The sequence below is a fragment of the Lutra lutra genome, chromosome 10 (assembly GCF_902655055.1).
Source record: "Lutra lutra chromosome 10, mLutLut1.2, whole genome shotgun sequence".
NCBI lineage: Eukaryota > Metazoa > Chordata > Mammalia > Carnivora > Mustelidae > Lutra > Lutra lutra.
In genome coordinates this window covers 95,227,937-95,254,156 of record NC_062287.1, presented here as the reverse complement: position 1 = coordinate 95,254,156, position 26,220 = coordinate 95,227,937, and the positions used below count along the sequence as shown (strand labels likewise).

The following is a 26,220-nucleotide window of genomic DNA, read 5'->3' as shown; positions in this document are numbered from 1 at the left end:
CCAGTCCAGTTCTCTATAAGTGAGAGGGTAAAAAGGGCCAGGCATCGCAGGCTGACATTTATAGAGCGCCTGGCGTTTCCATGAAGCACTCTGGGAGGATTACTGGGGGTTAGCGATCTGGTCTAAAAGGGGCAGCAAAGCTGACTGATGATCGTCCCTTTAAATTTGATAAGTGAGGCTGTGCGCAAAGACGCGGCAAGCCGGAGCGGGTGCAGACGTGCGAGTGGAGGCCCAGCCAGTCAGACAGACTTTAGAAAAACAGGTACATGCCACGCCTGGCTTCACTAGCCCTTCGGGGCTGCCCAACTCGCTTGCCGAAGCCTGAAAGCACGAACTGCCAGTGGAATGGCACTTTCTAACTGAGGGATAAAAATAAAAGCCCTTGGAGAATCTTCCCTTGCCGAACCCTCACTTCCCTGCCTCCACCAAGAAAGCGACTCATTGGGCCAACCACAGGGTTCTGGACCTGCACAGGTTAAAGATCTCACTAGTCTCCGACCTCTGAATCACAGCCACACCACCCAATCCCTCCTGCCTGGCATTTTTCTTCAATTTGAGTATCAGAAGTTTCGCACGACGGCCTGAGCTCCTGGACTCGGCAGAAAGACCCATATAGCTGTCAGCAAACTGATAAGAACTTTAAAACGACTCCACAGGGCCTCTTTATAAAGAAGAGCCAAAGAAGCCCATAAAGAAACAGGGCAGGGGCCACGGAAACCAGCCGCTCACACTGGTTTAACGTGGCATTAAAATGAGCCACAGATTTATGGCAGTGTTTTAGTCCCTGGCCCAAATCATCTGGGGGATGAAGCTCTCGTCCCCGCTCTCCAGCGGGATTTTAAATCTGGAATGGAGCTGGCCAGAAAGGAATAGGGGGAGGGAGGCAGAGGCAGCAGGAGGAGGAGAAGAAAAAGGAAGAGAAGAGACTACCGGGAAAATCATACAACAAAACTGAGTCTCTTTTCAGTGGGATGAGAACAACAGTTATTTCTAAGAGCTATCTGGCCAGTCCTCTTAAACGCTCATAAAAATTCTCTTTATTTTTAGTTCTTACCCAGTAAACTCGAGTTCCTCAACCATTTACCACCCAAGCATCAAAAAGTTCATTTCTTTTTTTTAATTTTTCAGTTCAAAAAATGAATAAAATCATCATTTGGCAGAGAACACATTTGAAGAGGGGGGGAAAAGTGTCGGTACAAAAATGTTTTCTCACTGAAAAGAAGAAAAGTAGTACTTTATCCAAATGTGCCAATGAATTTTTTTTAAGGCCAGCTAGCGAACCACTGATTTTAATCAGCCATTCTGATCCCAACAGAAAAACAGAGAGGTGAACCGCCTTCCATGCCAAGATGTAGAAAGTACACCAGACCCACAGGAATAAATTCTATTTCAAGTTTCCAAGCCCAGAAGCCAATGCATAATACATCCACGTTGGTAACTCACTGTGGTTCCTTAAGACCAAATTCCATACCGGAAGGTTCCTTCCAATATTCAAACCCAAACCCAGGCAGAGCAAGGGAGCAGGCAGACCTGAACCCAGCTTTCATGATTTGATGTAATCAATACAGCTGCTCCACAGTGTCAGTAGCCCCAGGTTTGAGATAAGAAAGGGAATTTTCAACAAGTTAAGGAACTGGCCCATGGTCCCAGGTTAGGATTTGTGGAACACTTTAAGATTCGAATTCAGGTCTCTCCAACTAGAAGACCCATGTGATTGTCATTACCAACGTTTTTCAAACTTTCTGGACTGGGACCCATGCTACGAAATAAATATATTTTATACTGAGCTTACGACTCATCTACATATGTAACCGAATTAGAGGTTTCTGGAAGTATTAATCTTTACTGGGTGATATGCTGATATTCTCTTTTCTCTTATATTTCACTAAAAATAAATAAATAAAATGCCAGTCATCACCCAGTGAATTGACCTCATGATCTAACTAATGAACCATGACCCTTGGTCTAGAAAATACTGCAGTACCCAATGCCCAGCCTCCCCTACCCTGACCCGAAATTGTCAGACTGGGAGTGAGGAGACCTGGGATCCAGTCAGGCTCAACCCTGGCCCTAACACTTCATTCTCAAGATCACCCGGACTTCGGACGCCTGGGTGGCTCAGTCGGTTAAGAATCTGCCTTTGGCTCAAATCATAATCCCAGAATCCTGGGATCGGGTCCTGCCCACTTCTCCCTCTGCCTGCACTTCCCCTGCTCATGCACACATGCACTCTCTCTTTCTCAAATAAATAAATAAAACCTTAAAAAAAAAAAAAAAAAAGGTCACCTGAACTCTAGAGCTTACATGTCATTCATAAAATACGAGGTAAGGGCTGAATAGTTTCGAAGGTCTCTTCTTTGATTTTGTTTCTCAATCTCTTTCGTGAATACTGCTTTCCCCTTCCATCAACCATCATTTCATTACTCTCGTCACTGACCTTCCCTGCCTTCTACTTCTCTACAAAGTTCTTGGCCGCTGCTATTCAAAGGCCTTGCTCGTTGTGCTCCATCTCACCTGCCGAGTCTTTCTCATAGAAGCCACCGGGCAGAGGTCACTATCCTCCCAGAGCATCCCGTCTTCCTGTCCGGGACTAGCCAGCCGTGAAGATCCCCTTCACCTCCGATCTACTCCTGACTCTCCATAGCACAACTGAGTGACAGCACTTCTGGCCTTCTAGTGGGGGTATCACTGAAGGAACTCTTCCCAGCAGCCTCGGAGCCTTTTTTAAAGACAGGACCTGTGTCATCGTCCCTGCTTTAAAAAAAAAAAAAACCTCCCTCAATCTGCCTGGGAATAGAGCAGGTGCCTAATATGTATTTCTATTTGATGGGTTTGCATTATGAAATTAAAGACGCGAATTCTCCTAAATTTGGAGCATATTTAGGTGGGCTGCTCTAGGAAATGCCACTGAACTAATTAAAGCACCATGATAAGATAAGTGAGCATTTCCAGACCAGGTTCCACACACGGCTCGCTTCTGTTTGCCCGTGGACAAGGTGTGCCAGGGCTGCCAAGGAAAGCAGCTTTATGGTCTCTCCATCTGGACCATGAGGATTTAAGTCTCAGAAGTTCTACAAAATAACTGCAAATCAGCGCAAACCTTAAAGACAGGAGAATTTATTTACAGGCCCTAGTGCACTATAAATTTGAGACAGTTCTATTAAAATGCTTTTCTTGGCTTCCCATCAGATACTTGGCAAAAGTCTTTTTCCAATAAGGTTCTTAATACCAAAGTTGGGGAAGGAAGAAAAAAAAATGAAACACGTAAAAAAAAAAAATGCTCTTCCTTAAGAGTTCCAATTAAATGAGTATTTTATCCTGCTTTAAACAATATACATTAACCAATCTCTTTTGCGATATGGATTTATACAATCAGGAAAACTCCAACACAGAGAATCCAGTACTATTGAAAAGAAATTATGAAATTCAGGATATCCCATAAAGTGACCCCACTCAGTCCCCATGGCTCTCCTTCAGGCCAAAGAGACCAGCTTTGTGTTAGAACCATGCTTGTCTGTTTCATAGGAAGAACTGTGGGGATATGGTCAATGCGTTTTGTTTAAGGGCAACCAACCCAGTACGAAAGGGCCAGGACGAAAGCAGAGATCGGGAAACAGCTTGGAGTGACTTGTTGGGGACGGAGAGTGGGGGAGAAAAGGAGGCAGGGACTATCTGACATTTTTTTAAAAGCCGTCAGAGCTCAGCTGAAGTATGTTAAAAAAAATTCAATTTCACAGGTGGGGGGATAAAAATGACATACCTTACAATACTGATTCTGGAAATTAGAAGTGAAATATTTTCCATATTCTTCATAATATACTTCCAGGGATGCATCCAGCCAGCCTGAAATGTCTCACGCGACCGTTTTGAGAAGACTATCCAATAATCAGTCATCTTGAATTATTGGCAAGTTCATCTTTTTTTTTTTTTTTTTTTTTTGCCTCTATCCAGGCCACACAGCTCTGTGATTTGAATAAAGTTGTGGGCAGCTAAAGAGAGTGTGCTCCCTGTCTGTCCCTCACATGGTGTGCGGTCTTGGGAGGGTTACTTTACATGCCTCTATCCTCAGCGTCCTTGCGTGAAAACGTTCAGATTGCCTGTCTGCCCACCTACCTCACTACTCTGGTTAAACGGTTTGCTCATAAACCCGTGTGCTTGGGGTGAGGGAGGGAGGGGCAAGTGCACTTGGACTGTCACTGGACAGGACAGACAAGCCACCCGCACGGGGAACCTTCAGAGAACGGGGCTGCAGAGGTTTCTAGACATCTGAGAGTTTACACCTTCCACTGAATCATGAAATACTTTTTTAGAAATACATTTTTTTTTCATTTTTACTAAGTTTTTAATATTAATTCCAGTAGAGTTAACATGCAATGTTATATTAGTTTCAGGTGTACGATAATAGTTATTCAAGAATTGTATACATGACTCAGTGCTCATCACGGTAAGTGTCCTTAATCCCCATCACCTATCTCCCCATCCCCCCCCACCTTCCCTCTGTGACCGTCAGTTTGTTCTCTGTATTTAAGTCTGTAAAAACAAACATTTTGGACAGACTTTATAAAAACTTTATAAAGTATATTATTTTAAGAGCCACCATTTAAAAATGTGTGTGCGTGCGCGCACACGTGTGTGTGTGTGTGTGTGTGTGTGTGTACGCACTAAACAAAATTTAAACTTTCCGCTTAAAGATTCAAGGGCATCACCAAGAATAGCAACTTCTGTACTTTCTCCATTTTAAGACACCCCATCAATAGCAGCTTTAAGGGAAAAAACAGAAACCATATTCAATGTTCAAACTGATGGCAAGTCTCTTTTGGATGTCAGAAATCCAAAACATGAAAAACAAACAAACATGTACTTCTTTGAATCAAGGAAATCTGCCGTCTCACACCGATGCACCCAGGACGCAGTGAAGCCTGAAAAGGCGTCAGCCATATATCCGATGTACGGAGAGTTTTATTTCTGAAACAGCTTTTCCATCTTCGCCGTTCACGCCAGACTGGTAGAGGACTCATCTCAAAGACCCTTCCTTACGGTCTTTCTGCCCTTCCGATTTGTGACTTCTAACTGCGACTGTGAAAACTGGGTAAGTCACCGTGTTGAAATTACATAATTTCAGAATTTTAAAATAAATTCATAATTTTAAAATAAAATACAAGCCTCGTTTTAGGGGCTGTCCCACAGACAAAGTACGTGACCTCTGGTGTGCACACACACGTGCACGGCTGTGGGTTCTGTTCTGCCCTCTCCTTTATCACAGCGAGGCCTCACCATCGTCCTGGTCGGTGAGGGTCCCACGTGCCTGGGGCTTTGGTTTCTTAAATAGAAGTGTTTTGTCTTTTTCCTAATCAGCCGATTATATCTTCTAGTGCTCCTCAGCAGCACAAATATTCAGTCCACTTAATAGGTAAGTATGAAGGCAAAGTGAGATGGGTCAGTGTAGAAGAATGAAAAGAAACTGGTATTTTAACTCACCCAAGCTTAAAGGCCAGGGAGAGGAGAAGATGCTGACTATTTCTGCCACCTCAAAGGCTCCCAGTCAATTGAGTACAAAGAAGAGTTCAAAGGCAAGGCAGGCTCCTGACTTCCACCTCCTAGTGTGGCTGAGGTTAGAGGTCACTGCTGGTGGAGCCACTGACCAATAAAAGAATGTTTGGAAACTCCACTCGACAGATAAACCGCGGATCCATTTACGCCTTCCTCCCTATGCACACAAACATTTCCAACTCTACAGTCCTGTGTCTACCCAGCCTTCCAAGATCCTAGATTGCTTTCTTTCCCACTGTCATTCAAGAGAGACCGGGGATATGAATGTTTCTGCTCACTACAGAAAAATAGTCACTTGCATTCTTCTTCCTGTCTTCCAATGTAAGAAAGGCAGTTGCTAGGCCTCTCCACCTTCAAGGCCTACCTCAAATGCCACCACCTCCCCAACAAAGCTGTCCCTGACAACCTTGGCCCATAACTTCCTCCTTCCGTTTCAGATCCCTATGTACTTTGGAAAATGTCTACCATTTTCTCAACTTTCTCTATGCTTATATCCACACATCACCAAAATGACAAGCAGGCCTTTGTGAGTGGGATCACAGATTTATTACTATCTCCCACCATCTCACCTTGAAAAAACAACACTTAATTAGGGCTTCACTAAGTTACCTAGTTAATTTAGCTTATGGGATGATAAAAGGTCAACTGATGATTTGGCTTTATACTGTTATAACTCTCACCCTCTACTAATTGAAGGAACCGGTTTCTAATTTACCCACAAAGAAAACCTATAAGCCTCCCCTAGCTTGTCCAATACTCTTGTCAGCTTTCAGGAGTAGATAACGGACTTTCTCTAGGCTCTAGCCTTGTCCTTAACTTTATGGTTGCTTCGATATCACATCTAAAGTCATGAGACAAATTTACTTACTTGCCCTTGTCAGGCAAAGTGTCTCTCCCTTGGTTCATCCTAATGCCAAGTCATGATGAAGACTTTCACCACGGTCCCCACCAGCCACCCTGCAGCCTTCCTCGTCCAGAGCTCTGAGCTGCAAAATGTCAGTAATATTTCCATCCCCGAGATCGCACCCCTGCTCCACTGGGGTCAATTCAGACAGAGAGCTCTGTTCCACTTGCAGACAGCAAAAATCCTGTGCTCAGCACTACTTCTTCCTCGCCTGAAAGAAACGGTCTCTGGAGACCGACTATGAGGACAATGCCAGTCAGAAGCACCTTAGGATTTCTCCGAAACACTTACGCGGTGCGCAAAGGAAAATGAGTCACTTAAAAGTGGATGGAGACCTCTGCTGGCTGCAACTGTCCCTGCAGCTTCTCGAACTAGTTACCAGCAGCGGAGCAAGACATACAGACCATGGCTCAGGCTCAGCTCGTTCTGACCTATCAACCAGGGGCTCCAAGGCATCAACTACGGCCACAACAGGATTTCCCTGAAGTTTACGCCTGTCTTACAAAAAGACCCAAACTGGACCTCCCTAAGGAGAATTCACTAAGGTGTAAAAGCTTTCCAGAACCAAGTGTGTCCTGCTTTGTCAGCCACTCCTGCCACGGTCACGGTGAATCGATGAACAGTAAACGGAGGGAAAATGACAAGCAGATTCTGCAAAGGGTCCTAGAGAACAAAAGAACTCTCTCTAATCTTAGATGAGGGCTTCACTATCACTAGGATGGTAGTTCCCAATCAAAGCAATGTTGTCCCACACCGGACAGTTAACAGTTATCTAAAGACTTTTTTGGATCTTGGAAAAGGGATGAGCTATTGGCATCTAGTAGCTGAACCTGGTCATCCTTATACCTCTCTGGGAATTAGTTCAACCTGATAATCTCACTTTTGGTTGAGATCAGCCCAATCTAGAAGTCTAAGATTGGGAGAAGAGGCTGTTCTGGGCTCACAGAATATTCAGGGAAAGGGGAGCTCCATGGAACACTGCAGTGGAGTGCTTCAGAAGGTCTGAAAGCAGCAGAGAGGAAGGACATGAGTGCGTCTGGGTGGCTCGGTGGGTTAAAGCCTCTGCCTTCAGCTTGGGTCATGATCCTAGGGTTCTGGGATCGAGCCCCACATCGGGCTCTCTGCTTAGCAGGAAGCCTGCTTCCCCTCTCTCTCTCTGCCTGCCTCTCTGGCTACTTGTGATCTCCGTCTGTCAAATAAATAAATAAAAATCTAAAAAAAAAAAAAAAAGAAGAAGAAGAAGAGGGACATAAGAAGACCGAAGGAAGATTTGGAAAAGGAGGCAGGCAAGTGCCTAGACTGCCCTTCTATCCAAGTTGACCCAACGTGGGGCACTCACCACCCGAGGAGGTGACTGGCCCTTGGGCCTAGATGCATGCAGCAGAGAGAGCCACTTGGTCATTCATGTTGTCAAAAACGGTGATATTCTTGCTAAGGACAAGAGGCTCAGAGACTTTTTAAATAGCTAAATGGAACAGGAGAGAGGATCTAGCCATATCATAAATCGACCATTTCATAAAGGTGGCAATGAAAGCCCGGTAAGCTCTGGTCACTTATCACTGTGGTATAACTTACAGGGACAGAACCAGAGCTCATATCCAAGTCTTTTGACTCCAAGTGTATCTCTTTGAACCAAATAACCTCAAAGTACTCTATTTTTAAGGACCTCTATCCATTCCATCTCAGTAGTTCTACGATTCAGAGCCCAGACTCAGAAACGCCCAGCTGTGCCTGCCTCAGACCTGTGGTTCCCCACCCGTCTCTGTGCAATGATGGCGTTCCACAAGCTGGCCAGGGGAGCTTGACTCTGAAAACGCAATGAGTCTCCTTCCCAGCAGGATGGTGCTGGGTCTCTACTTGGCCTTGTCAGACTGGAATCTTAAGATGGTATGTGATTTGGCAGATGACTCTCTTCCTGGTTACGTTAATAAATCATGATGCCGTAAAAGAGACACCCAGAGCTCAGACACCAGGCCTGTTCTTCTGTGAAAAGGAACAGCTTCTCCTACACAACTTGTAAGAACTGTAGGTTTAGATGAAGAATCTAGAGATCTGGGCGCCTGAGTGGCTCAGTGGGTTGAGCGACTGCCTTCAGCTCAGGTCATGATCCAGGACTTCTAGGATCGAGTCCCGCATCGGGCTCCCAGCTCCTTGGGGAGTCTGCTTCTCCCTCTGACCTTCTCCTCTCTCATGCTCTCTCAAATAAATAAATAAAATCTTTAAAAAAAAAAAAAAAAAAAAAAGGGCGCCTGGGTGGCTCAGTGGGTTAAGCCGCTGCCTTCGGCTCAGGTCATGATCTCAGGGTCCTGGGATCGAGGCCCGCATCGGGCTCTCTGCTCAGCGGGGAGCCTGCTTCCTCCTCTCTCTCTGCCTGCCTCTCCGTCTGCTTGTGATCTCTCTCTGTCAAATAAATAAATAAAATCTTTAAAAAAAAAAAAAAAAAGAATCTAGAGATCTCCAGACGGATTTTCTAAATTGAAACTCAGATAAGACCAGTGGCCAAGTAATAACTGAGAAGCCCAAACATTTAAAATGAACATGAACAGCTCTGAAAAAAACAGTGGGGAGGCTAAAATCCAACTGTGGCTTGTTTTGTTTCATTTTGAAGATTTTATTTAAGAGAGAGCGCGCGCACACAGAGGGAGAGGAAGAGAGCGCAGAGAGAGAAGGAGAAGCAGACTCCCCGCTGAGCAGGGAGTCAGAAGCAGGGCTCGATCCCAGGACCCAGGGATCATGACCTGAGGCAAAGTCAGGCACTTAACCAACTGAGCCACCCAGGGGCCCCTGTAATTTGCTTTCCTATCACAACACCGACATGTGTTACAGATGAGGTCGCTGAGGTCCAGGGAAGGCGAGTCCTTGGCCACGGGCAGAGTGGGTGCCCAGCCGAGATGGCACAGGCGCAGGCGGTCTGAGCAGCACTAGCACGGGGGACGTGGCCGTCTCCGTGGTTTAAAGTCATAAACAGGGCAGACTCAACAGATCCGCTAATTTCCCCTGCCTCCTAAAACCCTAAAATGATGACGACGACAAATTTTTAAAAATGAAGGCGCAGTCACTCTAAGCTCTAGAAGATGGGAGATGAGCGGAAGCAACCAAATGCGGAAGCTGAGGAGCAGCACGAGGCGTGGTGGCCGGTTCTCCAGGCCCACGTGGCCACTGAAGAAAATCAGTGCAGAAAAACCCGAGGTCATCTGCAGTGGAACCCCAAGTGGGGCAAAGATGAGGGACTTAGCGCAGAGACCCCTCCGACCCTCTCTCCTGCTCATCTCCTACAATGGTAATCTTGACGAGAATAAAACCTTAAGAATCTACTCAACAGAAAAGAAACAAGCACAGTACCAATCTGGGGTAGTCTTTTTAATTTTTTTTTAAACTTACTCGACATTTCAGCTCAACTAAATTTCTTTCGGGAAAGAGAAAAGAAAGAAAAGCAGGACTATCCGGGGCCCCGAGTGGCACGCTGCAGACCATGGATAGCAGCCCAGTGGAAGGGGCATCACGAGGTGGAAGAGAAACCGGACAGTGAGGCAGGGGTGTGTCACTGCTCCGGGGGACAGGGAGCACCGCTCGGCGAGGGAGGCCGCTGGGATCGGGAAGCTCGGCCGGCTGATAGGACAACATTCTCCTGCTCAGAGCTACTCAGAAGCATCACCCTGAAATGTCCCCACTTCCTGAGCTACCATAGTCACAACTATCACCTGCTGTGAGAATGACCATCTAAACAGGTTCAGTTTTGCATCCGGCACACGCTGCTACACGATGACCCCAAAACATAAAAACAGAGGCTCCCCCTTGGGAGCGCCTGCATCTCCGACAGTTACTCTCGCAAACCTCATCCAACGTGACTCACCTGAGCCCACTTTGCTCTCCTCAGGTCGGTGGGTCAATCCGGCTGCGGCGATGACCCCGCTTACACATTCGGCTCTGTCCACGTGTACCCCCCATGGGTCAGGCCACCCTCTGGACCACCCACGTCACCCGCAGCAGGGCTGCCCGGCCTCTTACCTGCCGCTGCATTTCTTCAATCTGTCTTCGGGGGATGCCCTGTAAGATGCCGTACACGTCGGACAGCTTTTCTTCCGGCACAACCACAGACGCTCTGGGGATGACAGCAGGACAGTCGCATACACAGGGCCCTCTGCACGAGGACCCCTACAGATCCGGCCACCTCATTCTCCAGAGCAGGAAACTACGCCGCACCCTCCTTCATCCCGCATTCCCTCTGCGGAGGGCTGGAGGGCTCATCCTCCTCCGTCTCCTCGGGGCCCACCTTCTCGACGGCGTTCTCTCACCTGCTGCGTGTCCTCACCTCCCTCCCGCCACCTGTGCACTCCAGCCATGCTGGGGCCCTTCCAGACGCTTCCACAAACCATGCTCTGCATGCCCCGGGGTCTGTGGGTATGCATGTCCTCCTCCCTGGTGTACTCTTTTCCTTCCCTGCCCATTCTGAACAAACCAGGACTTCTGTCATTTAGCTACCCACTCAAGGCCACTCTTGGCACCCACTTATGGAGCCGCTATCATGTGCCAGTGCTGCAGTTACAACAGCGACCAAATCGGACAAAGGCTGGGGCTGAGCACCATGAGAACACCTGCGGGGGCGCATTCTAGGCAGACGGCCCTGAGGAAGCAGCGTGCTGGGAATGTTCTGGCAACAGCACCGAGGCTGGTGTGGCTGGAGTAACGAAGACGGAGAAACCCAGGAGGTAAACGGGAGGGCAGAGCACAGCAAGCACCTTGGAGGTGCCTTGGAGGCCTTGGAGGCTGTGGTAAGGACGTGGCTTTCACTGAGAGAGAACGCCATTAGAAGGTCTTGGGAGAGCTGGCATGACCTGATTCAGTGCCAGTGGGTCATCTTGCCCAAAGTGTTAGAAGAAACTGCAGAAAGCCCGAGCAGAAGAACAGCTGGAGACGGTCGCAAAATCCAGTGGCAGCGCCGGGGAAAGCGGTGAGGACGGCGCCACCGGCAGGACTAGCCACAGCTCAGACATGCGGGTGAGGGAGGCAGAGGGCTCAGCGATCACCCACCTGTCGGGGCATTTTGCAGGGTTTCCCATTTTCTTTGTACCAATTAACTTGTTACAATCTGAAAGCGTGCCCCAGCAAGACTAGTCTGTTAGGATGGAAACCACACCTGATCCAACCCAGCACCCCTGAGCACTTGGTCCATGGTCCCGCACACACAGCTAGCACTTAGTAAATATCTGCTAAGTAAGTCCATGACATCTACCGTACAGATGGGAAAACTGAGGCTCAAAGGACGGAAGAAAGAAAATAAATGACTTGGCAAGATCACAGAGCTACCCAGTGAGAGAGCTGGCTACCTGAAAGCCAACCTTCTGGCTCCAAATCCAGAGCCCTTCCAATACTTACCCATAATTACAACGACCCAAGCCGGTCTGGATTCTCACAGGAGTATTTTTCCAGCCTCAGCTCAGGGTCACTGCCTCCATGAAGTCCTCACCAACTCCACTGCCGGCAATGGTGTGCGCCTCCTTCTCGAGATTCTCCTCCTACCCCACCCAGCCCGGCTGCCTCTATAGTCAGCCATTGCTGGTTTACCTGTCCATCTTCTACCATTAGGTGAGGGGCTTCCTGGAGGCAAGGTCTGACCTTGACCATCTTTATCCCCATACCTAACACAGAACCCCACAAGTAAAGGGCCCTCAACAAATGTCTCCACGGACGCTCAAATGATTAGAAGTGGCTCAGCACGTCCCTAGGATAAAGAGAACTATACAGCCTCATCCTTCTGGCAGAATGAACCTCTGTCCGGGCTTCCGCCCCCTGTGCAGGCATCTACTACAGCACTCACCACACGTTATTAGAATGCTTGGTGTGTTCCTGCGAGATCCCAGTCTCTTTAAGAGCAGAGACTGCACTATTCACAGGAGACTTTCTGATAACCATGAGATGAATGGAGGTACAGAAGAATGAATGCTACTTGCATTATTCAAATAGCTATGGTGATCAGACAAGAACAGAAATATCAGAACAGTTGGGAGAGGAGAAGATAAGTATCCGAGGCAAAGTCAAGCCTCAGAGGTATTCACAAAGGGAGCTAATTTTCAACCATCTTTAACCTCCCAAGTCCTACGGCAATGAAACAACGTGAGACCAGAGGGCTCTTCTGTCCCTTACAGCAGTGGCAGGCCTAACCAAGCAGGGCCCATGCGTGTCCATCTGCGCACAGGCAGGTCTCTAAGCTCTCACGCACGTGGCAGCACGCCCCCTCCAACTAGTAACATTAGGCAAGCTCTGCAGGGTCTCTAGGGCAGCACCCGCCACTGTGGCTACAAATCACACCCGCGGAGCTTTGAGGTGCAGCATTCCTGGGAGGGAGGCCCAAGAATTTTTTAAAGTCCTTCAGGTGAGCAGAATGTGCGGGTATAGTGGAGAACCACTGCTCTTGGCCAAGGTTGCTGACTGTCTTTGGTAAAATGCCAGATAGTATGTATTTTAGGCTTTGTGGGCCATATCCTCTCTGCCACAACCACTCAGCTCTGTCACTACAGCAGAGAAATGGCCGGGAGATAATTTGTGAGTCAGTGGGTGTGGCTGTGTTTCAATAAAACTTTATTTACAAAACCTGGCAGGTTCCCATATTTGGCCCCAAGGCCTCAGTTTGTGAACCTCTACTCTAGGCCAACCGACTAACTCTTCTGACGGAAAATACAGCAAAACAATCTACAGAAGCAGTTCTCCAACCTCGGAATGCAGTACAACTACCAAGGGGGCTTTCGAAATCTAATACACACAGAACCACTGGTATAAAGTTTATTAGAAGGTAACACTCACCTCTTCCAGTCCAGAACTTCAGAGAAAGGCAAAATATAGGAGTCTGCAACGATGACTGGGACACAGCCGGCGCGTAAAATGTCACTCAGTGCCGCCTGGCCCAGCCGAGCGCCACGAAGAACCACACAGAACGTGGCCTCCTGCAGGAACGCAAGCAGAGGTGGGGATCACACACCAGTTTTGCTGACACACTCGGATGGCCGCGGACCCCGCAGTTCTCCCAAGGGCTGAAGCCGAGCACTACCGAGACGTCCTGACGGGAAATGTGAAAGGATGAAAGGTCACACCGGGGGAACTTGGAAAGCGCAACTGGCCACGGTGCCTGGTATTTCCACTCTTCAGTGTCACCTCAGTGCTGCTACTGGTGGCATCTGAACTGTCCAGGGCCAACGTCCCAGCCTTTCTCTGGGAACTCAATAATGGAACATCCCACCGCCGGGTTCCTTCCAGCCTTAGTCAACTAGGCAAACACACTTTGGCATGAGGGCTGACCTCAGCCCACCTCATAGCAGAATTATTTGTCTGGGCATTTCAGGCTTTCTAGAAGACTCCCTAGAGGGAAGCTATCGACTTTCATCTTTCTACTTCTCGTGGCTTCGAGCAGTGTGCTCTATACCTAGCAGACACTCGTGTCATGAATGCAGCGCCTCTGAAAACATACAGATGTGTCCCTCTTAGAACAATAAATCAAACAGAAAGCAGAGTCTCAAAAAACTGCTTCTCCCCTCCCTCCCTCAGGCCGAGTTAATGTGGGGAACATTTCAGAAAATGACAGACGTACAGGAGGACAAACGGTTGCAAGAGGTAAGCCAAAATAAGAAACAACTCTCTCTCTAACGCTCAGTTTCTCCCAGTGTTTGCCTCCTCGGGAGGAAGAAAAAAGATTAAAAAAGAAAAAAAAAAAAACCACACCACTGTTTCATCTTTACAGCTAGAGAAAAGGAAAGCTCAGAAAAAAAGAAAAACTCCAAACTCCTCCAGGGATACACGAGAGAGCAGCGGGGGCCGAGGAAGAGAATCGGTCAGGCGCCTAGGGGTGCAGGTGGACAGCTCGGCCTGCCCTGAGGAGTTGGCATCCAGATGTGGACACACGTGCTGATAACCATTTTTCCTGTCTAGACAAAGGTTACTATAAATACTCCTGCTCACATCACCACCGTTATCAGTCAGACATTCCAGAGGAGATGCAGCACTTTCTGAGAGAAAGTATTTTAACAATCTCAGCATGGCCCAGTTCTCTTTGGAGATGGTGGGAGGGGGGGGGAAATGGATCACACCAGCTCCTTGCTATTTCTCCTTGAACTATTTTAAATATTTCAGGGAACAAAACTCACTTTCTCCTTTTCTTGCCCCCCTGCCCCTGGAATGTCAAGCATCCTACTTATGCTTAAAATATCCCCCAAAGGACTACTCTTCCCCAGGCATATGGAAACAGTGGCATGGCCACGACTCAGGCAAAGGACGTGCTACCAGTAGGAAGGACATGGCGAGGGAAGCAAAATACCAACAGACAAAACAGTGACAAAAAATGAAAACCTTCCATTCCCAGGAAAAGCGGACTGTGGCCTCGTGGGCCTGCACATCGGAGGATACAGGCTGCCCCCTTCAAGAAGGCGATCTCTCTGGACGGGCTTACAAATACAGGGGTAAAAGTGAAATATGGTTGCCCACTCTGGCCACATGACATCCCCCCAAGCCCACGGCGGATGCAGCTCTGGAGGGCGACGAGCGTCCAATGGGAGCGGGAGCACTCAGAGGCCAGGCAGCTCTGCACACACAGCAGACCAGCCGCCGCTACTCCTCAGGGCCCGTGTGGCTGCCAGAGAGCCAGGCTACGTCCTCGTCATCCCTGGGGCGGATGCCCTGGCAGCATGGGGAGAACAAGGCCTTCTGCTGGGGCACACTGCTTCGGGAAGGGCCTTCTCCTGGGCGCACGGGCGCTCACCTGCAGCACCTGGGGGTACTCGTAGACCTGATGCTCGCGGCAGCGCCTGCGCACCCAGGGGACGCCCTCTGACAGGTTGGTGCACTTGTCCAGCACTAACACGGACTCCGCGTGTTTGGCCTGCAGGGCTTCCAGGTCTTCTCTGTACTCGGGGTGGACAGCCATCTGAGAGGACAGCAGGAAATACCGCCGGGGACTGCAACAGAGCAAGAAGCGTGACTGGAACGTTGCCACCGGTCCACATGTCAGGGTACGACACACTCGGACGTTCGACTTAGGGCAGGAAGTGGGTTCTCACGGGTCTTCACAGGTCTCGATTTTCTGGGCAATTGCACTCTGCGGCATTGGTCAGTATTGACAGTATGATACAACGTGAGAACCTAAGGTCTGGCTCAGTCACGTGCTGTCATGAAGATCTGACTGGGGAGAAGTCCTTCAGGTTTTGAGGAAATGCTTGTAATATGCCAAGCTCGGAGAGCAAGCAAGAAATCTGTATGTGTGTGCATGGAAAAAGAGAAGCTTAATGGCTGACTATTTGGAAGAAACATCAATGTGTTACCATGAGTCATGGCTGAGGTATCTAACGTGAAAAAGAACTGAGAGCTGGCTGCATCCTTCAGATCGGAAGAGAGGGAAACAATGGGCAGCACCAGGGGGTAAAACTGGAAGAGGTTAAGGACTGCTTCCAGCTACTGAATGGCCTCCTTGGCCTACGGAGGTGCTGCAGGGAAGACAGCCTCCATCCCCAAGGCCACCGGCACACAAGAAGACTGAATTGGTGTTGAGAACAATGAGCGGAAAAAACTACCTTCACCAAAGGAGGGAACCAGTCTTAACATCTGGGTAGCAAGGATGTCTAAAAGAAAATGGAGTGAAGAAAGGACTTCCATGGGTCTAGTGCCATTGAGATCTTCTAAGAGACAAACACACGAACACAAATTTAGTAAGCCAGAAGTCAAAGGGGAGTCCTGGGGGAGACCAGATGGTAAGGAACTCTCTCCTGGAAGGCAAGATTCCTACAGGACAGAGAGGTTACAGAGCATAAACACTACATAGGTTGAGGGACCAGTAGCATTCACCATCAAAGAAATGAATAATATAAAGCAGGTTCCAGGAAGAAGTGAAACACCCATCAGACGTAGAAGCAGTACTCACATGAATCTACCCCCAAATGGTCTGAACCAGGGAAAGTTCTGGGGGGCGGTACCTCTCATAGACAATGCCATCAGACAAGTGGATACGAGTCTGCACATAAGAAAGAACCCAAACCTATACCCTGTGACCCCATCTCTCTCTCTTCCTTTTTTTCTTTTTTTCTTGCACTGGGAGAAGGGAACAGTAATTTTTTTAGGTTTCTTATACTTATTTGGAGGTTGTAGCTAAAGAACACCTTACCCATACATCCACAGCTGAAGAACAACATTCTCTGATTGAAAAGGTCATCATGGTTTACCCAGCACTGAGCTTCAGGTCCCAAACACACAAAGCAATGAGTGGAGAAGGGGAATATTCCCCTTTCCAGCCAGCTCAGCTATAGAAACTCCAGAAAACCACAGCCAGATGGCCTTCAAATCCTCAGAACCCTTTCTTCTGGTAATTCTTTAAGCGGCTGAGCTACAAGCAAAAGGTACTTCCCCCATCCCAGTTAAGAAAGAAAGGGACGGGCACATTCCCTAAATCCTTGAGAAAGCAAGTAGCCACAGGAGGCCATTTAAATTAGACTAAAATTCAGCTCCTCTGTCAGACCAGCCACATTTCAAATTCTCAATGGTCATATGTGGCTAGAGGGCACCTAATAGCAGAAATACAGATGTGTCCCATCGCAGAAAGGTCTGCTTGATAGAGCTGCCCTTGACGGTCATTCAGACCCCGAAGACAGGGGAAAGGTAAGTGGAGACAGGAAAAACATGGAGTAGAACCTATCAGGGAGTCAGTCTGGATCAGCTGCGCAGACTGGTTCCTCTCATCCTGCACAATTTCCCCCTAAGTTACGATTTATTGAACAATATGCTGAATATTTATAGCTAAAAGTAGTCCTTCTAGACACTGAAACAGACTCTTGGATTCTATTCTCTGAGCCTCAGCAATGTTTCTCTTGTAAAGCACTATTTCACAGAGGGATGCCGTGATGGGAAGATCACACATTAGAACACTTGCAGATCACCTCGAAGTGAATACCATCTCCCTGCAAAGTATTTCTGCAATCAAACTGGTCTGTTTAAACAAGAGAAAGGATTTACAGGCAAACTCGCAAGACAAGCAGGGTTTAAAACCACCTTAACAATGAAACCTATTTGGAAATGAAGTAGACTGGGGTTTTTTTTTAATTTCAAATCAGAAAACTTCTCATTAACAAGTTATAATGAAATCAGCCATGCATCAAGTTAGGGCTGAAGGACCTTAAAGGTCTTTCCAATTCCTAAGACACTGGTTCTGTGATGGATCTCATGGGGTACTGGTATTTGCTGGATGTCTCTGGAGACTTTCTCTTTAAGTAGAGCTGCTAGCATAAAACTGGTGATGCTCTACACTGTCTAGAATAAGAACAGACATGCCAGTACCCCAGAGGGTGTCCTTGTAGAAGGGTGCAGAAGGTTGGAGTTCTGGAAAGAAAAAAGAGTTGTACTGCACAGCGTGGGTGGGGCCAGAAATGGCCCAGCCAGAGTGTTGAAGCCTTTCTAGGGTGAAGGCGTCTACTTGGGAAAGAGCTGGGAGGTGGGGTATGAGAGTGCAGTGCAGGGTATGAGAGCCCTGAAAGGGTACCCGAGGTTTCGGCACTGGGGGTGGGGGTAAAAGGAGCCATGGCAACCCAGGGGATGCTGGAGAACAAGTGAGGTTAGGAGGGCGTGTGGGAATCCCAGGACAGAGTTTAGAGCCTGGACTGGCTGAGAAGGGTGCCGTGTTGTGCGGAGAGTGAAAGCAACGGTACCAGCACCCTAGTGTGGGGTGCTGGAACCCTAGAAGGCAGCGGAGGGTAAGTCCTGGAGCGAGTGGGGAGAATACAGCAGTAGGAGCACAATGTGGGGGAGTCAGGGTCTGAGGGGAGATGGAGGCAGGGGCGGCAGGGTTGGTTGGTTACATGCAAGAGGGCTGAGCAAACCAGTAAAGATGTTGAGAATAAATGAGAGCCAGATCGCTCCCTGTCAGAGAACAGAGCGACAAACAGGCAAAGGGAGGAGACCAGAGCACCCCGGTGCTGCATGGATCTGCAGATGGTAATGTGAACTCACGGTTTTCGGTGTACACAGAGAGTATCAAGACTCTCCATCCACCCAGATACAGAGAGAAATACCGAAGCTCAAGATGCTCGTGGGGAAAGAAGGCCCCTGGCTGAGTCCCGCTGGTGAGAAACAAAGTTCTCATTCAGACATTCGGCCGCCAGGATCCCTGGATCCCGACTCTACCGTCACTCCGTGTTCAGCACGACTGTGCAGATGTGCACAGGAGTCTAGAAACGGCTCCCCCGGCTCGCACGCTCGTTCCCCCTGACCTGACAGATGGCTGAGGGAGTGTGCCCATTTTAGTTTTAAGCAAACACAACTGTAAGGTGGATATGTTTTTCTTTTAAGGACTAAAATTACTAGCTAGGACTTTCATGTTTCCTCCCAGCAGCACTGAAACCTAAGTTTAAGTAAAATCATGCTGAGAACTTGAAGTCTCCCTCAAGAGCAACAGTGGTGAACTCCCAATTTGGTTCCTTTTAGAGAGACAATGACAAGAATTCCAGCTGAGCCCAGTGCAGCTGTGAGAAGAAGCTATCAATAGCAACAATCCTCAGCTTCCCATTGAAAAAAGATTGGGAGAGATTTAAAATAAAAATAAAAACAAAGCTCTCACTACTCTGCGGAGCCCTCAAGAGATGTGGGAATTCCCTCAAAAAGCAGCTCTCACAAACAGCCACAAATCCAAAGGCCAGGCCAGAAGGTCACCCATCCTGCCTCCTCCCAAGTGCCTGGAAAGCACGAGGAGTCTGGAGTCTGCCTTTGCCCCTTTTTTCCCTTTCTTCTTCTTTTCTTCTTTCTTTCAGAGAGAGGGGTGTGCTGCTTATAAAACACCAGGGCGCCTGGGTGGCTCAGTGGGTTAAGCTGCCTTCGGCTCAGGTCATGATCTCAGGGTCCTGGGATGGAGTCCCGCATCGGGCTCTCTGCTCAGCAGGGAGCCTGCTTCCCCCTCTCTCTCTCTCTCTCTCTCTCTCTGACTGCCTCTCTGCCTACTTGTGATCTCTGTCAAATAAATAAATACAATCTTAAAATAAAAAAGAAAGAAAGAAAGAAAGAAAGAAACACCACAACCTCAGGGCCGAACTGCAAGCTGGAGGGAAGCGGAGTGTGGGTCCGGCCAGTGGCAGAAGTCCACCGACCGGCCAGCAGAGGGACACGGGCGGCCCCGGCAGCCCCTCACCACCCGCCCCCTCCGGGCAGATTTACTGGTCCTCCGCCCAGTTACTGCATGGAGAACTTCAGAGCCTGAGACCTCCAGTGATCTAGTTAGAGATCTTAATTTCAGTCTAATGATACGTAAAAACTAGGGAGATTAAGTTACTAAGAAAATGCCACCACCACGGCAGTTTCAATCTCTGGAAGAAATCGCCTGAAAATAATTTTTACTGTTCAGAGGCGGTTTGTTTTCCTCTGTTTTAGCTGAATCTTTGCTTTTCAGGGGTATTTTCCCTGAGTCACATCTGAAGGGAAGGAAGAGTCCTAAAGCAATGAGCAGAGAGCTGGATTATATTAGATTAGATAAGAAAGGGAGTAGAGTTCAAGCAGTCTTCAAACAGAAACGCCCAGAGGCCACCAAGCTGAAGGGATGGCCCTGACCCTCCCTGGCTCCCTTGAAGCCTCGCCTGGGCTTCCTCCCCACAAACCTAATGTCAGGGGGACCTCACAGTTCTCTGTTGCACCCTGGGCACTGCAGAGGTTTCGGGGCTCCCCTGGCCTCCACCCTTTAGATGCCAGGAGCATTCCATGCAAAACAGCGCTAGCACAGCAGGTCCCACTGCTCTCCTCTGCAAGGCTGGCTCTCGGCTGGTGTATGGGAACTTCTGTTTTAGGGGAGCTCCTACGCTCCCCAGAACTGGTAAGAGTGGTTGCTGTGCCCAAACTGTCTGTACAAACAATATGGTTTATGTTGAACACTCTCTTTCCTTCTGCAAATCTGAAACGTTAGCACACGCCAAGCAGAGACTGCGTGTGATTAGCTCCCGATAAAAACTGGGGTGCAGAGTCTCTGATGAGTGCCCTGGTGAGCCACAGTCCGTACACGCTGTCACCAGTCGTTGCTGGGGGAGTTAAGCACATCCCGGGTGACTGTGTGACACCACTGGGAGAGGACCTTGATGCTTGCACCCAGTTTCCTTGGACTCCATCCCGTGTACCTTGTCCCTTTGCTGACTCTGCGTTGTCCCCTTGTGCTTTAATAAATCATAGCCATGAGTGGGACTATATGCTGAGTCCTGAGCTTCTTGGCAGATCACTGAAACTGGAGGTGGTCTCGGGGACCCCTGACACACACGTCCCCGAACTCACAACAGTCTGTATATTGCCAAATATCCCTGGGGAGACAAAAATCAACCCCTTCCCCTGTTGAGAACCACCAGCCTAGCAATGCTTGGTTCTAATAGGCCTTCAATAAAGGTTTGATCTGAACTTCAGTGAGCTGAATTAAACAATTTTCAGAACAATTTCAGGGGGGAAAAAAAGCAAAAGGTTCAGAAACAACTTTCAAAAATCACACAACTGACTTAAATTTAAGTAAATGTTCACAGAAGGAGCAAGTAGAGAAATAAAAATCTTTTTTATAAGTTCAACTGACTTTTCCTGACCATTGTAGTTTTATAATATCTACTATAATGTATTTATATTATAATATCTATTATATCTAATGCTCCGTAAATTTGCCAAACTAAGATCCTAGATACGCGACAGAAACTTGTACTTCCCCAAAGGGTACCAGCTGGGCTCACTCACACAGGTCACCCTTTCTCATTACAGAAATCTAGTCTCAAAACAGCACTGGGGCTAAAATTAACAAGTCAGGAAACAAATGTTGGCGAAGATGCAGAGAAAGGGGACCCATCTTACACTGCTTGTGGGAATGCAAGCTGGTACAGCCACTCTGGAAAACAGCATGGAGGTTCTTCAAAAAGTTAACAAGAGAACTACCATACAACCCAGCAATTACACTACCAGGTATTTCATCCAAAGGATACAAAAATACTGATTTGAAGGGGCCCGTGTACCCCAATGTTTATAGCAACAATGTCCACAACAGCCAAACTATGGAAAGAGCCCAGATGTCCATCAACAGATGAATGGATAAAGAAGATGTGGTATAGATATACAAAGAAATACTATGCAGCCATTAAAAATTGAAATCTTGCCATTTGCAATGACATGGATGGAACTAGAGGGTATTACACTGAGTAAAGTAAATCAGTCAGAGAAAGAAAATTATATGCTCTCACCCATATGTGGAATTTAAGAAACAAAACAGAGGAGCATAGGGGCAGGGAGAGAAAAATAAAACAAGATGAAATCAGAGAGGGAGACAAACCATAAGAGACTCAACTATAGGAAACAAACTGTTGCTGGAAGGGAAAGGGTTAGGGGGTTGGGGAAACTGGGTGATGGGCATTAAGGAGGGCACGTGGTGTAATGAGCACTGGGTGTTATATGCAACTGATGAATCACTGATCTCTACCTCTGAACCTAATAATATGCTATATGTTAATTAACTGAATTTAAATTAAAATTTTTTAATTAAAAAAAACCCATAGCATTGAACTATATCTTTTTCTCCAGTCTCTTCTGTAAGAATTATTTTGTATTTTCATCTTGATGATGATCAAAAGAAGATCAGTACAGGCATATTTTTGTTCATATTTAATGATAATACTGCTAAGAGTTTTTCAACGTCCAAGTTTGTATTTAGTGGGCTAATGGGAAGACAGGAAGACTTAGAATGTAAATCATGTACAATGAAAGCACAGTAAAATGCTAACTGCAGTCCCTAAGTGATGGTACAAATATTCACTGTACTGTCAAATTTTTTAAACACTGCTGTCTGGCTTTAAGATTTTTATAATTTATATTATAATTTTATAAATGATAATTGTATAATTTTTACAAACTTATAAATTATAATTTTATAAATTTTATCATTATATTTTTATAGTGAAATGGTCGGGAAAAAATCTATATGAGATGAAGATAAATGATGTCACAGTATGCTAAAGGGAAGCACCCTAGTCACTCAAACATAAAAAGTGGTAGAGAGAAATACATCATCACTCCACAGGCAAACAGCATAGGCATGCCAAACCCCCAAAACCACAATTAATTCTATATTCACCTTAAAAGACACAATCCAGTTTCAAAGAAAAAGCCTCAGCTATCATATTGTTAATGTGAATATTATTAGTTTTGTACATTTCTTTGCATTTAATTTGTAAATCTGTTTTAATTTTGAAGTCATATAAGCACAGAGAGTTTAAATTGTTTTTTATCTGTATTTACTCAAGTTGCATTATTTAAAAAGTAGTAAAAATTCAAGGGACCTTGAATAGACCAAAACAAAAACCAAAATCTTAAAAAAAGAACAAAATTAGAGGACTCACATTACCAATTTTAAAACTTACTACAAAGCTACAGTAATCAAGATAGTGTGGTTGGCATAAGGACAGACACACAGACCAATGGAACAAAATTGGGAATCCAGAAATAAGCCTATATACCTATAGCCAGTTGATTTTCAACATGAATGTTAAGATCATCCAATGGGAAAAGAACAGTCTTTTCACCAAGTGTTGCTAAGACAACTAGATATCCACAAGTAAAAGAAGGAAGTTAGACTCCTACCTCACACCACATGTAAAAATTAACTCAAAACGGGTACCTGGGTGGCTCAGTCAGTTAAGTATCTGACTATTGGTTTCGGCTCAGGTCATGATCTCCTGGGTCCTGAGCTCAGGCCCCACACGGGGCTCCATGGGAGCCTGAAGATTCTCTTCTCCCTCTGCCTCTCCCCTGACTCCTGCTCTCTCTCGCTTTTTCTAATAGAAATAAGTAAATCTTTTTTAAAAATTTAACTCAAAATAGAGCAAAAACCAAAATCTAAGAGCTAAAATTAAAGCATTCTGAGAAGAAACCACAGATTTAAATTTTGTGATCTTGGATTGATCAAGGATTTCTTATTTATGACACCTAAAGTACAAGGAAAAATAGAATAAATAGACAAATAGAAAGGAAAAATAGATAAATCGGACTTCATCAAAAGGAGAAACTTTTGTGCATCAAAGGACACCATCAAGTTAGTGAAAAGACAACCTACAGGATGGGAGAAACTATTTGCAAATCATACAACTAGTAAGCATCTAGTAAGTAAAATATATAAAGAATTCTTACAACTCAACAAAACCAAAACCCAATATTAAAAAAAAAAAAAAAGTAGATGATAAGTAACCAAAGCAACCTGAAAAAGAAAAACAAAACTGAAGACATCACAATTCCAGATTTCAAGCTCTATTACAAAGCAGTAGTAATCAAGACAGTATGGTACAGGCAAAAAAACCAGACACACAATCAATGGAACAGAATAGAAAACCCAGAAATGGACCCACAACTTTACGGCCAACTCATCCTTGACAAAGCAGAAAAGAGTATCCAATGCAAAAGACAGTCTCTTCAACAAATGGTGCTGGGAAAACTGGACAGCGACATGCAGAAGAATGAAACGGGGCTGCTTTCTTACACCACAAACAAAAATAAATTCGAAATGGATTGAAGACCTAAATGTGAGACAGGAATCCACCAAAATTCTAGAGGAAAACACAGGGAGCAACCTCTTCAACCTTGGCCATAGCAACTTCTTACTGGACCCGTCCTTGGAGGCAAGGGAAAGTAAAGCAAAACGAACTACTGGGCCTTCATCAAGATAAACAGCTTCTGCACAATAAAGGAAACAATCAACAAGAAACTAAAAGGCAACCTACTGAATGGGATAAGATATTTGCAAACAATATATCCAATACAGGGTTAGTGTCCAAAATCTAGAAAGAACTTATCAAACTCAACACCCAAAAGACAAAAATTCAGTCCAGAAATGGGCAGAAGACATAAACAAACACTTCCCCCAAGAAGACAAAGAAATGGCTAACTCTCTCTCTCCCCTCTCCCTAAAATAAATAAATAAATCTTTAAAAAAGTAAATACACCCACTGAAGTATATTCTTTAAAAGAATAAATTTTATGGTGAATGAATATATCTCAATTTTAAAAATAACAAAACAAATCAATTCTGGAAGTCCACTAACAGAAAAATCCAGAAGGTAGATCTAGGCAAAAGGTTCATGAACCGTCCAGTCTCTCTTTGTACTTGCCTAACAGCAAAAAAATGTTTCAATCTCACCTTATGTAAATAACAAAATCTGCTACCTCTAAAATAGATTTCAGAATTTGGTTACCAGGCTACACAGTAGGAGACACATACACAGGAGAGAAATGCTTCACTTTGGAAAAGTTCTCTTATTTCTCCAAGAACCCATAAAGGCTTTTTTTTTTTTTTTTAAGATTTTATTTATTTATTTGACAGGGAGAGATACAGTGAGAGAGGGAATACAAGCAGTTGGAGTGAGAGGCAGAAGCAGGCTTCCACTGAGCAGGGAGCCGGATACGGGGCTCAATCCCAGGACTCTGGGATCATGACCTGAGCCAAAGGCAGACACTTAACGACTGAGCCACCCAGGTGCCCCCCCATAAAGGCTTCTAAGGGGAAGTTTGGGATGCTTTGCAAACTATTTCCTTAAGACTCACTTCTGAGACCAAACGCTGTGTGTGGATTTTCAAATCTCACCTTGTATGATCTTTCTAATGTGGCAATATACAAATCAGTCACCTTCATACGTGAGCACACGGCACACAAGAGTACCAACATCATCATCATCACGTCTGTTTAAAGCTTATTAAGATTCTCACCATGAATTAGCACAATTTCAAACAGACTACATCAAAAAAGGCTAGACAAGATACCCTGCACACCCAAGCTGCCAGCCCTTTTCACTTATTCACTCACATGTCAATAATACGAACCGATCATGTGACAGGCATAGCCAACATGGCAGTTAAAAAACAGACCTGGGGGCACCTGGGTGGCTCAGTTGGTTAAGTGTCTGCCTTTGGCTCAAGCCGTGATCCCAGGGTCCTGAGATCGAGCCTTGCACTGGTTCTCTGCTCAGCAGGAAGCCTGCTTCTTCCTCTCCCTCTGTCCATACTCAAGCTCACTCTCTCTCAATTTAATAAATAAAATCTTAAAAAAACCCAAAAAACAAAAAACCAGACCTGGCACTAGTCTTACTGCAAAATCCAAAATCCCAAGCAAAGAGGCTGTGAGCAAGTTATTATACCGTGGCCCAGTGACTGGTACAGTAGGAGAAGTGGAAGCTGCTATGGGGGTATAACGCAGAAGAACCACTCCGGGGGTTAGCAAAGTCCCCCTGGAGCGAGAAGTACTCAAGTTCAAACCTAAAGGACAAGTAGGTCATCAGTCTGATGAAAATGAGGAAGAAGACTTCCAGACCACGGAAAGATTTTACAGCCCAAAAAAACCCAAGAGAGCAATGCTCTTTCTAAAAACTAAAAGTAGGGGGGGGAGCTAGAGATGGAAAGAATGGTCACGTGCCAGAGGGTCTTGAAAGACATTTTAAGGGGTCTGGGCTTTATCCGAAGGAAATGGGTAATCAGTAATAACCCGGTTGTGGGGGCAGCAAGACTAGAGGCAAGGAAACCAAACAGGGGGCTGTTTCCGGATCCAAGGCAGAGATGACAGTAAGCTGGTATCGGGCGGGGGCAGAGGAGATGGAGAAGAAGGCAGAGCTGAGAAATATTTAGGAGGGACAATCAAAAGGACTTCCCTTCTGGTACAGGAAGTAAGGGAGAGAAAGGAATTAAGGACACCTCATGAATTCCAGATCTGGAAAGCTGGGTAGCCGGCACCGTCCACTCACTGAGCCAGAGAAAACTGAAGG

At 46.3% G+C, this 26,220-nt stretch overlaps 1 protein-coding gene across 1 annotated transcript in view; it reads right to left on the bottom strand.

Moving 5' to 3' along the window:
* The window catches only part of EXT2 (exostosin glycosyltransferase 2), a 140,552-nt gene that overhangs the window by 96,260 nt on the left and 18,072 nt on the right, over nucleotides 1–26,220 (bottom strand). The window contains exons 5-7 of the mRNA XM_047691597.1: nucleotides 15,201–15,396; nucleotides 13,256–13,395; nucleotides 10,463–10,556 (exon numbers count right to left, since the gene is read on the bottom strand). Coding sequence (XP_047547553.1) covers nucleotides 10,463–10,556; nucleotides 13,256–13,395; nucleotides 15,201–15,396 — 430 coding nt within the window. The remainder of the gene's footprint in view (nucleotides 1–10,462; nucleotides 10,557–13,255; nucleotides 13,396–15,200; nucleotides 15,397–26,220) is intronic.